The 12,843-nt window shown below is 39.8% G+C and overlaps 1 protein-coding gene across 1 annotated transcript in view; it reads right to left on the minus strand.

Moving 5' to 3' along the window:
* Nucleotides 1–12,843, minus strand: part of zgc:173742 (DNA topoisomerase I, mitochondrial) — a 28,477-nt gene that overhangs the window by 9,251 nt on the left and 6,383 nt on the right. The window contains exons 8-17 of the mRNA XM_034535970.1: nt 10,569–10,691; nt 10,267–10,354; nt 10,031–10,158; nt 9,810–9,925; nt 7,799–7,920; nt 5,106–5,228; nt 4,769–4,956; nt 4,110–4,254; nt 1,783–1,926; nt 1,196–1,381 (exon numbers count right to left, since the gene is read on the minus strand). Of these exons, the coding sequence (XP_034391861.1) occupies nt 1,196–1,381; nt 1,783–1,926; nt 4,110–4,254; nt 4,769–4,956; nt 5,106–5,228; nt 7,799–7,920; nt 9,810–9,925; nt 10,031–10,158; nt 10,267–10,354; nt 10,569–10,691 (1,363 nt within the window). The remainder of the gene's footprint in view (nt 1–1,195; nt 1,382–1,782; nt 1,927–4,109; nt 4,255–4,768; nt 4,957–5,105; nt 5,229–7,798; nt 7,921–9,809; nt 9,926–10,030; nt 10,159–10,266; nt 10,355–10,568; nt 10,692–12,843) is intronic.

Genomic DNA, 12,843 nt, shown 5'->3' on the forward strand with positions numbered 1-12,843 from the left:
TAATCGTTTTAAAACTCCTTTTACCTTCAAAGAAGTAATTCTTTGAAGGTAAAACATGCATGGTGACACTTAGATTCTGTGTTGTGTAACTCCAGTTCTTTGAGGATCAGTTTGTTTCATGCACCATAATCATTATGATCCATTTCTCTGCTAATTATTTGGATCAATTTATTCCAGAAAATTCCAGAAATAAATACAATGCCCATCACAAGATATGTCAGACAAACCCTATGTTGTCTTACCATCAATTTAAAAAAACATATACAACAATATAAAACAACTTGGAGATTAAAGCGGATTCTAAGATTCAACGAACTGTTACCAACAATTGTGGCATAAGAGATGCTACAAAGAAAACGTCTAACACAAGGGAATTAACTGATGATTCCAATAGTACAACAAAGTACTGCTTAGCGTGACCAAAATATGTAAACCATTTTATGATGCTCAGATGTACAGGCCAACTCAAGTTACCTCAAGTTGTGGGTTAACAATTCACCAACATGTGATCCAAGAGGAGCCGACTGGAGCAGAGGGACAGATCAAAAGTCCTAACAGACACACATTAAACCAGGAAACCAATCTACAACTGTGCCCAGAGGAAATGTCTCTGTTCCCTCTCTGCTGCAGGCGCTGAGCATGTCGATATGCACAGAAGTGACCTTCTCTGCAGGGACGTATGCCAAAACCCAAAGAGCAAAACCTAGATTATCATAATGAAATATTTTGGTTTTGTTCTGCAATGTACCAGCCCTTATGTACCGGACTGGTACACTCCAAGATGTTGTCCTTTTATGCAGTTCTTTGGTTCCCCTATTTTAGTTTGTCTGTTCTGCTTTATTTTGTATTTGTAATTTTCTATTCCTCTATTGTGTTCATTACCTATATGGCATTGTCTCCTTTGCCTCATGTATTTTCTGAAATGTTTACTTGTATTGATGTTATGTTTTTACCTTGCTTCTATGTAGAGCACTTTGTAAACCCTGTTCTTAAAAAGCCAGCCAGCCAGCCATTTTCAATAAAAGGTGCTATATAAATAAAAATAAAATAAAATTATGTTGGTAGAAGAAAACCTCAGCAAATAAACTGAGAGGAGTTGACTTTTATCAACTATTTGTATTTCCAGAACCAATTTCTTCGGGTCCAAGCAAAGTCATGGAAGCAGGATGCGGAGTTGTTGTTGTTGTTCCTTTACCTTCGTGATGACGGGGACCTTGTTGTAGTAGCGAATGGAGTCTTTACCGAGGAAGTCAAATTCCACCACACACTCGTTGCCTTCCAGTTTCTCGTGAAGCGTGATGTGCTCCACACGTAGCGAGCAGCAACCAACTGTGTCGGCCGTCTCTCCTTCCTCCTTCTCATTACCGGCTCTCAGTGCCAGCTTTTTTTGGGGGGTCAGAAAATACAGAGATAAATGCACAAATCTACACGCACTTTGCCGGTACTTTGACCGTCATCCTTCCCAGTCTCTCACTCACACACTTGTTTTTTGATATCTACAATCTTACTAAATGCAGATAATGTGGCTACATAAAATCATATTTCATTGCAAAAGATCCTCCATCCAGCTATGTGAGAAGACAACAAAGGCAATTGACACATAGCATTGATTGCCAATATGTTTACATGGCTCTTGGTATCAGACCTGAGCACTAATGAGAATCGTTTTAACTGACAGCGGTATATTTCTAGCACTGGTGTGCAAACATGGTCAAACTAGGTACACTAATTGCTGCATCTTTACGTCAACCTTTTTCCTCGACCGACCGCTCGGAACCAGACCTTGTCTATGAAGTAGAGAGCCACTGCTCTTTGTCGTGTCACCATCTGTTTAGACTTGAGATCCTGGCCGTACTGGTTACGGATGTCGTCCACGCACAACTTCAGTTTCCGAGCGATCTCGTATTTTTCCCAGTCCTTCTCTCCCTTGGTAGGATGAAAAGTATGAAAAGAAGGCGGAAAAGAAGAGTGGCGTCGACAAAGATACAGCAGAGGGCAGGAGGGGACCAAAATGAAGAAAAGGAGACAATGAGAAAGAGGAGAAAAGCCAACATGAAACAAAAAACTAAAGAAACAAAATGTAACATTTTCCTTGAAAAGCCTCCAATTAAAACAGTAATCAAAATGGTAATCATGACATGAATGCAGGCCTCAATATCACTCTATTGGCAACATGTTCTTTGCCTGTTTGGCACAGGCTATATTGTATATTGGGAGATGGGACTAAGACACAATTAAACCCACCATCGGTGAATACATGCACATATTGTCATGGAGACCAACAGTGGAATAACTTAACCTTTACACGTGAAAGACGGAAAGAAAGAAGAGGACGAGCGAATAAAGGGAGGGCGAAACGCGAGACGGGGAAATAATGACAGGATGTCAAATTTTACATTTACTCTCCAAACAATGCCATGATGGCATGTTAATATTTTAGAAACCCCAAAAATATTAGGACTGCAAATCTCCTACAAAAACAGAGTGGGCACTTAAAGGTATACAACACAGATCTAACGTCGGAATCTGAGGTCAACGGTGTCAGGACCGCTAAAGGAACAAGAAGCCTCTGAATTTGTTTGACAAACTGTAAAAATATATACTGTACCTTTTTTGTAAAGGAACCGCATTCACAATAAAAATACAATGCTGTGCAAAGGTTCACATTCGTCATATCCTTCACGGCAGCTAGAGTCTCACAATATCACAGGATCACACAAAAGATCTTTTCAGGTTTGAAGTAATTGCCTTTGTGTTTAAACTCAAGTGTTTCAGACATCATGCGAGGAGCCACGGGTGCTTCGGTGTGGGTGTTTGACGGAATGACAGAGGCAACCGTTTGTTTGGAACAAGGATGGCGGCTCCTGAAGGGGTTAGCGTAGATGCTGCAATAGCATCAGTTATATCATGCTGGCGAGTATTTCTGAATTGAAAGAAGAAAAGAGGATGTTTTTGCTCGTCTCTCGACAGTCTCCAGCGTCTGTCAATCAAGAGTTTGATTGACAGACAATCAAGCGACAAGTGTGTTTTTGAAAGTCACTTCTCATTTCCAAACAGTTTCCAATGACGGAGTCTAAGATGGTTCTGTCTAACAAACCATCTGGTGCGTGGACTCCCCATTTTGACTGATTCAATGTTGTTGTTTATATTCTAACTAAATATATCTAATTTCAGTTGGATTGCAGGCTATTACAGCATCATTCATTTCAGTGTGCTAGAGGCAGCCAGACAATTTCGTTTGCCAATTTGCAGACACCACGCTGAACTAAAAGAATTAGCACCAACAATGGCAAGATGATCAAATGCTTTGAATCGCTTAGATGAAGATAACAAAGGATCAAAACTGAGTCTGCAGACCTAAATATTATTTCTTTTCATTTCACAATTTCTTGTTTGTCAACCAAACCTGGCGCCTACAGTACACACATTTTCTCTTGTTATTGGTGGTTTGCCCATGGTGCTTTGGAAACACGGAATAGGACAAGACAAAGGCAAAAGGTAGAGAAGGCTTAGTAGTGAGTTTAAAAAGCACCATACATTTTGTACATGGTGTATCTAAAACACAACCCATGTCGACCAATTTTTCAAGGCTGACTATATGGTTTTGATTGATGAATGTGTTTTTTTTCTTTTCTACCTTTTAGTAGGTGATTGGCCTACATTCATGTCATCGTGGTATTAAAAAAGAATCTACTTCAATTCCCAGTAAAAGTTGCCTTGTTATACATAAGCCGTTGTGAATCACATGACAGATGTCACTTTTGTCAATATTACATTTTTGTTGAGTGGCAAGCAGGTGAGAACAGAGGCTGCTATGGCAACATTTGACTGGTGGTGCATTAAGGTGCTCGCAGGACAATTGGATTAGTGCATTTATTAACCCCAACTGAAAATCCAATCTAAAAACCTAAAGTGTTCAAAAAAACATTTGAGTTAAATAAAGCCACAAGCAAACACAGCCTGTGCCTGAATGCTAACAACGTAGAAACTAAACTACGGTTTAAATTAAAAAGTGTGCATTCAGCCCAGAACTGGCTGTGGCGTGTGCCTGTGAAACTTAAATAGGAGCATTTTCTTGCCCGTTTGCAGCAGACTACTACTGTTGATACCTTGAGTTTTGAGTTGGCATTTAGCATGATGTATTTAATGGAGCCCTGGATGTTCTCAGTCCAGCTGGCCAGCCATGTCACAGAGTTGTCGCATCGAACCTCCTTCCAACGGTGACCAGCAGGCGGCACAGGGATGCGGGCTTCTCTGTCAATTAAAAGAGAGATTACAAGACAGAATGTGTGTGTGTGTGTGAGAAGTCACAGCATTGGAGTAGACGCTACAGCCTCCTAAAGGGGCGCACGCCTTCTAAACATAAACATATGACACCAGCGCCAGAAATGGATACAACAGTTGAAATCTACAGCTGTGTGATATGAATTCAAGTAATGGATTTCTGAAGTTACCTAAAGCAAACTTTCACAGTCAAAATCCAAACACCGCACCATCTGCAGCAGTGCACTACAATAATCTGTGCAGCTTTCAATATGGTGATGGACATTTTGAAGAAATTGAAAATATTTGTTTAGGATTTGCAGCTTTTAAAAGCACTTTGTGCATTGTGCTCTTCCAGCTAGACGGTCGCACCTGGGGGTGTTATCACAGGGTTTTTAGCAGCAATGGTGATGGGAGTTTTAATAGATCCTGTTTTTCGTCACACCAGCCTTTACTTATGCATCACTGTGCTGTGTACAGTTTGAGCCCCTCGCCTCGCTCTCACTTGCTGCAGTTGATGATGACATGCTCTGGTTGGATCCTCTTCTTCAGCATGCCCTGTTTTGGATGCTCGCCCCGACCCCGGAACAGCCCCGGAGGCTCAATCTTAAAGTTGCCAATCCGCTCTTTGTGGTGGTCCAGCAGACAGTAGCCATATTCTTCCACTACCTTCTGGTTGGCCTCTTTCAAAACCTACAACAGAAATCAAATAACTTGAATGTCATCATTTTATCTTTTAAACCAAAATGATCCATGCTGACTTTTAGACATGAACAGGAGGAATTGAATGATATGGAAAACATGGCAGATGGGGACAAAAAAAAAAACCGACAGCACATTACCAGTTTCTCCTCTTTGGTCATATTTTTCCTGGCCTCCACCTTGGCTTTATGCATGGCATGGATCTCTCCAAAGTCACATTTGTTGAGATCTTTAATCAGCGACCTCTCCTCATTGGTCATTTCCTAAACAGACACAAACACACAAATCCGACACTCAAGTGAGATGATCCCTTCTTGAGTAAAGTGTACCTGCATAAAAACATGGATAGCTTTTAGTGATAAAAAGATACATTTTGATCAACAATAAATGTCTTCAGTCAATAGTGTTTGGTAAGGGGCATTTTCACCATTTTTAGAATCCATCTTTCTTCCACTACTTATCCAAAGTTCAATGGAAGTCCTGATGAAACCAATTGACTTGTTAAATCAAAACTTCAATATTGATCAGAAAAGGTGTACAAATTCAAACACTTTTTCTGTGCAGAGTAAAAATATTGAACTGACGGAAGAAAGAGACAAAGGATCTGCACACAGTGCTGCTTTATTCTATTTACTAGGAGTACATAACCTTTGTCTGTCAAATATCAGATCACACAATAATGCATCATAAAATGAACAAACGAGAATAGCACATTCAAATCAGATTAGTGACCTTACGCTATTACTCATCTTTACAGAGGCTGGAGTGGACAGAAGAAAAGGGTATTGTTATGAAAGGCCAGAGGATAGCCCATTTCCTCCTATGAAGGCATGACACAGCAGTAAACTGAAGGGCAGCTGAGTTTTACCTATAATTGTCAACTTTCTAAAAGTTATTGCACAAGCGGTCACGCCATCAGAGAGGTCACGAACATTGCAGCAATACGCAGGAATTCAGACTCTATGGTTGATCTTGGAAGTTTCCGGTAGCAAAATGTCATGACAACACGAGTGGCTTTTACAACCAATTCATGCATGTGCACAAAACGCACACCTCTCTCAGAAACACTCAGACAGAACAGACACGCAGTCAGTCTCCGTGTCTAAGGATGACTGACACCCAACTGTGGGCGGGCACTGAGGGCAGTGGAGCGAGGAAGAGTTTTTCCGGCTATAATAACAGTTTAATTGGATTTGTTCATATGCAGGGGAGCTACTTGTATGGATTAGCATATCAATGCCTTCACACAAATCGTGTTTTCAAGTGCATTGAGCACTAAGCGGAGCAAAATTAATTCTGCATGATATGACTTGGGGCTTGGCACAGTGTTTTCTCTATACATAGGACCGACACCAGGGTAGACGCCAGCCAGTCACACAGACACACTTTACAAGCGGATTTTCTACAATTTACAACACAAAGCTGGAATACAAACAACTAATACTGTACTTGGATGTCATCTGTAGTTTAAGTTTGGACTAAGACAAATAGCATCAATAGAAATGCAGCTGGACAAAAGACGGTTGACATTTAGAAATTTTCATGCAAATTCACTTAATTTAATTTGAATTAATGTGGATAAACTTCTGAGCTAGAGGTGTCAGCTTTGAGGGTTAGGCTTCAGCAATAGTGTCCACGATAACAGAAACTTATTTAATTTTCTAATGTAAAAATGGTGGCAATAGCCTCATTGCATTGTTGTAGCGTATCAAAAAACGTTGTGTTATTGTGGTTATATAAATGTAATTTATGTTGCTGTCAGATTGCTGCCTTGTCCACCCTGTGAAGCCACAGATGCGTGCAAGAGAGTAAATAGCTCATGACACCATTGAAATGTTGTTTTTGAAAGACTTAACGCCAACAAGTAGCAGAATATTTTGTTAGACAAAAACATGTTGTGAATTTTGGAAATTATTACATATTTTTTTAAATTATAAATATTGACTTTTGCAGCAAGAACTGAGATAATTAGCGTTTACATAATCAGGAGTTTAGTGTTATTTCAATTCAGTGCCAGTCTTTACTGCATGTTGCTGTTGTTTCCTGCCTGTCACACTTGTTTCTCTCTTCACTCGCTCCTCACACAGCCCTCGTGCCCCGAGCAGAGACAACACCCGGCGGTCTGCCGGCTTCTCGCTCTTGCTCACAATATTAGTTCATCTGATTCAATAAGGTTTTTAAAAAAGTGGTGTTGTTAACCCTGTTGAGAGAACCAAGTGATAGAAGAGCTATAAGTAACTAACTAACTAGCTGCTAAGCTAATTCATGCATCGTGAAATGCCATTGGCATTCAGTGTGTTAGAACTGCGATGTGAAATCCTTATTTGTGTCGCCCAAAGCACACGTGAAATACACTGCAGAAGGATGTTTCTTTAGTTTTTTTTAATGTTTATGTACAGAGGGGGGTCACAGATACTGGTATTGAAAAGATGCACAATTTTACATTATAGACTGTTGTAGTGAGATTTAGTTGAGTTCGGACTGCTTGTGTTGTTTTTGCAATTGTAATTTAATCGAATTGTGAAGCGAGTGAATATTCACACTTCTAGTTGATTGATCTGAATGATTAATCTCAGCACACCCATGCGTAAAATAGCACTAACTGCCTGTATATTGTTTACTACTTATGGGTATTGCAACATATGCATCTCCAGTCCATAGATATTTGTACCTGTGTGTCTGGGGTTTTTTTGGGATGATAATTTCAAATAAATTCTTTTCTAACAGCAATATTGTCAGTAGAGGAATTTCATTAATCTCCAAACACTATTAGGGGTGCTTTTTTCCCCCCTCGCAATACTGACAATCTATCCAAGACTCCTTCTGGCTTTACCTTCCTCCAATCTTTAAAGTAGTTCTCCCGGAACACCTTCTTGGTGGTGTACTCATGGTCCAACATCTGGGCAAAGAAAAACGCCACCTCTTCAGCTTCCAGGCTCAGCTTCACCTTCTTGCCTGCACACAGACAAACACAAGCTCAAGTTCAACTCCACAACACACAATGAGGCTCTAAATTTGCTTCATGCCCTCCGTCCTCATTTAAACTCAAACACACCACCGAAGCTCAGATCTACATCCCACAGTACAACAGCCACTTCAGCTCATCTAGAGTCCTGTCAGACTAATGCATGGATTTATAGAGACAAGGACACAGATCTACATTCAGCCCCACGACTAAGAGTGAGCTACAAACAAGTACATGAAGCACAGTAATTAATAGATCAAACCAACTCCCTGTAGGAATGTTGTTGCTCGACTGCTTAACAAAGCAAAAGTAATCGCAGTCATCAATCAGCGTTTGACCCAATACACCTTTAGCGTCCTGAAGATCCAATTGTGCGTGTGCGCGTGTTGGTGTGCCTGTACACCTTTACCCATAGATCTGCCCACTTCAAAGACCTCTTTCATTTGATCTGCAATGTTGTCCACTGCTCCTCTAGAGTTTGAGAATCTACATAATTCCAGCATGATTTCAAAGCAGTTTCTTTTAAGGTTACTTATAATAATTTGCCGGTTAAATTTTCAAATTTGTACAAAAGGTCAAAGGTCTTTTGACTAGTTGGGGACACCAATGCAATTCAACACTCCAGACATTTTCCTTAACTTTAAAACACACCGAACGTTGGTTCAATGCATTTGTACGGCCAGCTGTCCTGCTGAGGGATGACGGCTCTTTACATAATTAAGCCGAGCCATCCTATACATGACAATGGTTAAATTGGGGATGAAGCACACATTTTCAGACAGTGTGTCCCAGAAACCAGTCATATTTGCACTAGTTTGTGCACTATTGCCATCACTGAGTCAGGAATTTCTTTTAAAAGAGAGCTGGAGACAACATCATACATACGCTATGTAAAACAGAAATTGCGTCACCAAAAGGTGCAGTTTGGCTCGGTGGAGAGAACCTCCTTCTCTTTACAAGAGCCGGTCACCTCCTCACTCTCAGTAAGAGAAACAATACGCAGCTACTAGAAAACCCTTTCCGTCCCCTTATGGCAGGCTTTGGAGTAAAAAAAAGCCCATTGCATCTTCACACGTGGAGCATCGCGTTGCAGCCATCGGGGCTCTGCATTGAAACGGCTGTGGCCGGGGCGGGGATGACATCAACACACGCTGTAAGACTTTCCTCAAACTTGCGGCCATTATTTACTTACACTTTCTTCGCCATTATTGTCTAATGAGAGAAGAGAACAAAGGCGAACTTGAAGGATTTCCTTTTAATTAAAACAAAAACATCAATAGCAATAGCCTCTAAAGGTTATTTGCTCATACGTAATGTAGGCCTATAAACAAATAAATAAATAAATAATTGTAGCCTAGACTGTGGATCTCTTCTTCTGCGTTTCATTACACCCTCTAGACACAGTGAAAAGAACAACGATCATCGTGGTTACGGTGGGATTACGATACCTTTATTAAAAAAATCCCATGTTTGTAAACCAAATCTAAATGACATTTTGGTCTGCTATCTATCTTTTTGATTATTTGTTGTCAACATATCTTTATTTTCGGGATCACTACTTCTGTCTGGACAATTTATTTACCGATCTTAAATAACAGTTTTGTTCAATTTTGACAGCTTTCCATATGGATTTTTGTTTTTACAGCCTTCAGCTTTTATGCGGAATTTATAAAGCACAAGTTAACATGAAGAAAACCAGAAAAGAAGAATCACAGCAAACGTCAACAAGTGATGTTACTATGTAGTGCTTGAAATGTATTAATTTATTTTTAATGGTCTGAACAACGCCTGAGAGGTACCAAGCGTATGTTAAATTATAATCATGAGTGAAAACATATGCGAGAAACTCTTTCAACCCCATTTGACACATTCAACTGACCATCATAGTAGAAGTGAACGTTGTTTGGCAGAGGCTGGTACTCAGAAGGGAAGTAGGGTCCATTGTGTTCTAGAAACTTCCATTTCACCCCATCTTCATACTTCTCTTCCTCCCACCTGACAGAAAGCAAAACGAGGATACATTTGAGAAAGGGAAGATTGCTGCTCTCCGGTTTCCCGCGTGTAGTTTGTGTGATTGTGTGTCCCGCAGCATTTCCAAACCATCTCCAGCGACTCTGCTCCTCCTCCTCCTTCTTTTTGATCTTCAACTGTCTTGCCTCCTCAATATCCACTTTTGTCTTCTTTGTTTTTTTTGAGACTGGATGCTCTCCTTCCTCTTTCTTTACCGTCTGTCACGAGAAAAACACTTGAGATGTCAATTCCAACACTCCCATCATAAACCACATTTCCAGCTAACGTATATTATATAGTAGGAGTAATGGAAGACAAAGGTCTACCTTTTCTGTTCTTTTCTTTGATTTCCTTTTCCGAGCTTCTCTGTCATTTTCTTCTTCCTGCCCATGTTGCTTATTTTTCTTCTTTGAGCTGCAGGTGCCCAGAGGACATGCAGCGAATAGTTATAGCAAACACAATATGGGGAAAGAATTTGCAGAAACGACCACATTTTTCATACACAAATATTAACATGATTTACAGGAGCCAAAACACTTTGTAAACCGTACTCTTATATTATGAAAAAACCTACATGTAAAATATGCTCTCCTTTCTGGCCAATCCACGGGTAAAAGTGCTGACTTACGTCGTAGGTGAAGCGGCAGAATGTGAAGGACCTTCCATGGACTCATCCTTAATTCTTTTCCTTTTCAATCCTTTTTCCTTTGCAGCAAAGTCATCATCCTCTGGCTCCTGTTTCAGCGACTCTCTAGACCACAAAAAGATCTGGGGATTGTCATTGTCATTATAAAGTTGAGTGAACTTTTCATCTTTACATTGTTAGAGGTTGCTTTTTTCCCCAATCAGAAGTCTGCTTTGTAGTCTTTTGAAGGTACAATTATTTTCTATGTCGACACACACATAGTGGACTGCAGCTTTGTGTTAGGCTTAGAGCAAAGCAACATTCACCACTCTTCAACCAAAATTCACAAGAGTGAGTTTTTCATTTCCATCCTCTTTTCTTTAATATTGTTGGGCTTGAGAAAATACCTTTCTTATTCTATTTTGTCTTCGAAAATCTGTCTTTTTTTTCTTTACTGCTGTCGGCTTCACTCCTTGCTACAGAATGAGGGCAAAATTACCCTGCCATGCGAAACAGAGAGGTCCAAAAAAAATTATAATCCTCAAGCGCACAATGACCACAAGAAATCACACATAATTATGGTAATCAAGCAACATTTTTGAAACAGTAATGATAATGACAAAATTGCAGCAATTAGAAATTCAAAGATATAATTATACAACTGCTAGCTTGGGTTTCCCTGCAGAGTAAGGAAATACTGGATAGGGAAATTCTCAGATTAAGAAAACAAGTCCCCACTGCTAATAAATGACAGTGTTCTCTTTTCAACACATAATGAGTTAAGGGGGAAATGTAAATAATGTAAAGCCTGTAATTGTCAAACTGGCTTACTGAAGCCCAATTACAAGATGCTTATAGTAGCAACTACCCTGTATGTACTGTATGAGCCTAATGCACTCTCTCTGTACTACGGCATGACCCCTGATGTCTTCTGAGCTAGAGTAATGAGGCTTCTCCCTGGTCTCTGGTTTTTGCAGCAAACACTGTACGTGTTTGGGTTCAGAACAAAGATGAGACGGGACCTTTGTTCTACCTCGAGAGGAAATCTATCTTTGGACGTCAACAGATAAAATGTAAGATAAAAATCAGATTTAATTTTCATTTCTGAAAAAAAGATTAAAAAGAAAAGACAGAGTCAATACAGTATTACAGTAGGGAAAGTGCAGGAGTAAGGAATAAGAAGAATTATGGTCACTGTACATATTCAAGGTACGCAGAAAACTGAACAATACCATCACTGACCCTTATTGACTATATTTCTCTAAATCAAACATACCATTACTTACATTTTGTTTACCTATGTATTTATCCAGCCAGTCAAGTTCAATTGTCATACAAACTGAACAGAATATTTTTTGTATACAGTAACATGTTGTTCCAGCAACTGTCCACAGCAGAACCTGCACACCAAAAGGTCCACTCATGCTAAGAGTGATTGTTCCCAATGGCACAATGACATCCTCCATCAAGACATCATGCTGACAAACGATTAACAAATCTTTCAAGGGCACTGCCTTTTTGTTTACAGAACATGCGCCAGCTAAAGTAGAGTAACGATGTTGAATTACATGTCAATACAGAAGCCCAACTGCCTGCCTGCAGGTGTCACAATCCCATTCATGCCGACAGTCAACGCTCTTAACCACCGCAGTAGGTTAGCTACTTGAGAGCCAGAGCTTTATTTATATACACTACAAATTACACATATGGGATTATTCCAATGTAGTCCAACTATGTCCTTGTTCTCCTTGGAGTAAGGATGTTCCTGGTGCCTAATTTACCTGATATTTAAACTTACACACTAGTCGATTTGGCAAGAAATAATACTCAGTAAACTGTCAACATTTTTGCACAATTAAAATGTAAAAGGTTAAATATTGTCATTTAAAATAGTAAAAAACATTTAAGTGCTGCTGAAATCAAGATGCCCCCACTGACTGACTGACTCTCACACACACTTAAATCACTCCTCCAGATCCAAAAAAAAGCTCCCATGACTCACCAGCCAGCTGCTTGATAAAGACATGTAAAAACAAATTAAAACGACTGTGCAGCAATCAAAAGTTACGATCGAGGCGTCAAACTAAGTATTGTAAAGACCTAGTTCTCTATTTTGTTTACTTTGCAAACTTAAGTGTGTGCTGTTGCCAAGCTCTTCAGTTCAACTGCTTAATGTGGAGAAAAGGAAAAACAGTGTGCAAGTAGAAATGGTCATGTTTTTTTGGTATCATGCACCACTGAGCAAAATCCATAAAAAGCTATACAAAAGGAGTGTGGG

This window comes from Cyclopterus lumpus, chromosome 6, assembly GCF_009769545.1.
Source record: "Cyclopterus lumpus isolate fCycLum1 chromosome 6, fCycLum1.pri, whole genome shotgun sequence".
Classification (NCBI taxonomy): domain Eukaryota; kingdom Metazoa; phylum Chordata; class Actinopteri; order Perciformes; family Cyclopteridae; genus Cyclopterus; species Cyclopterus lumpus.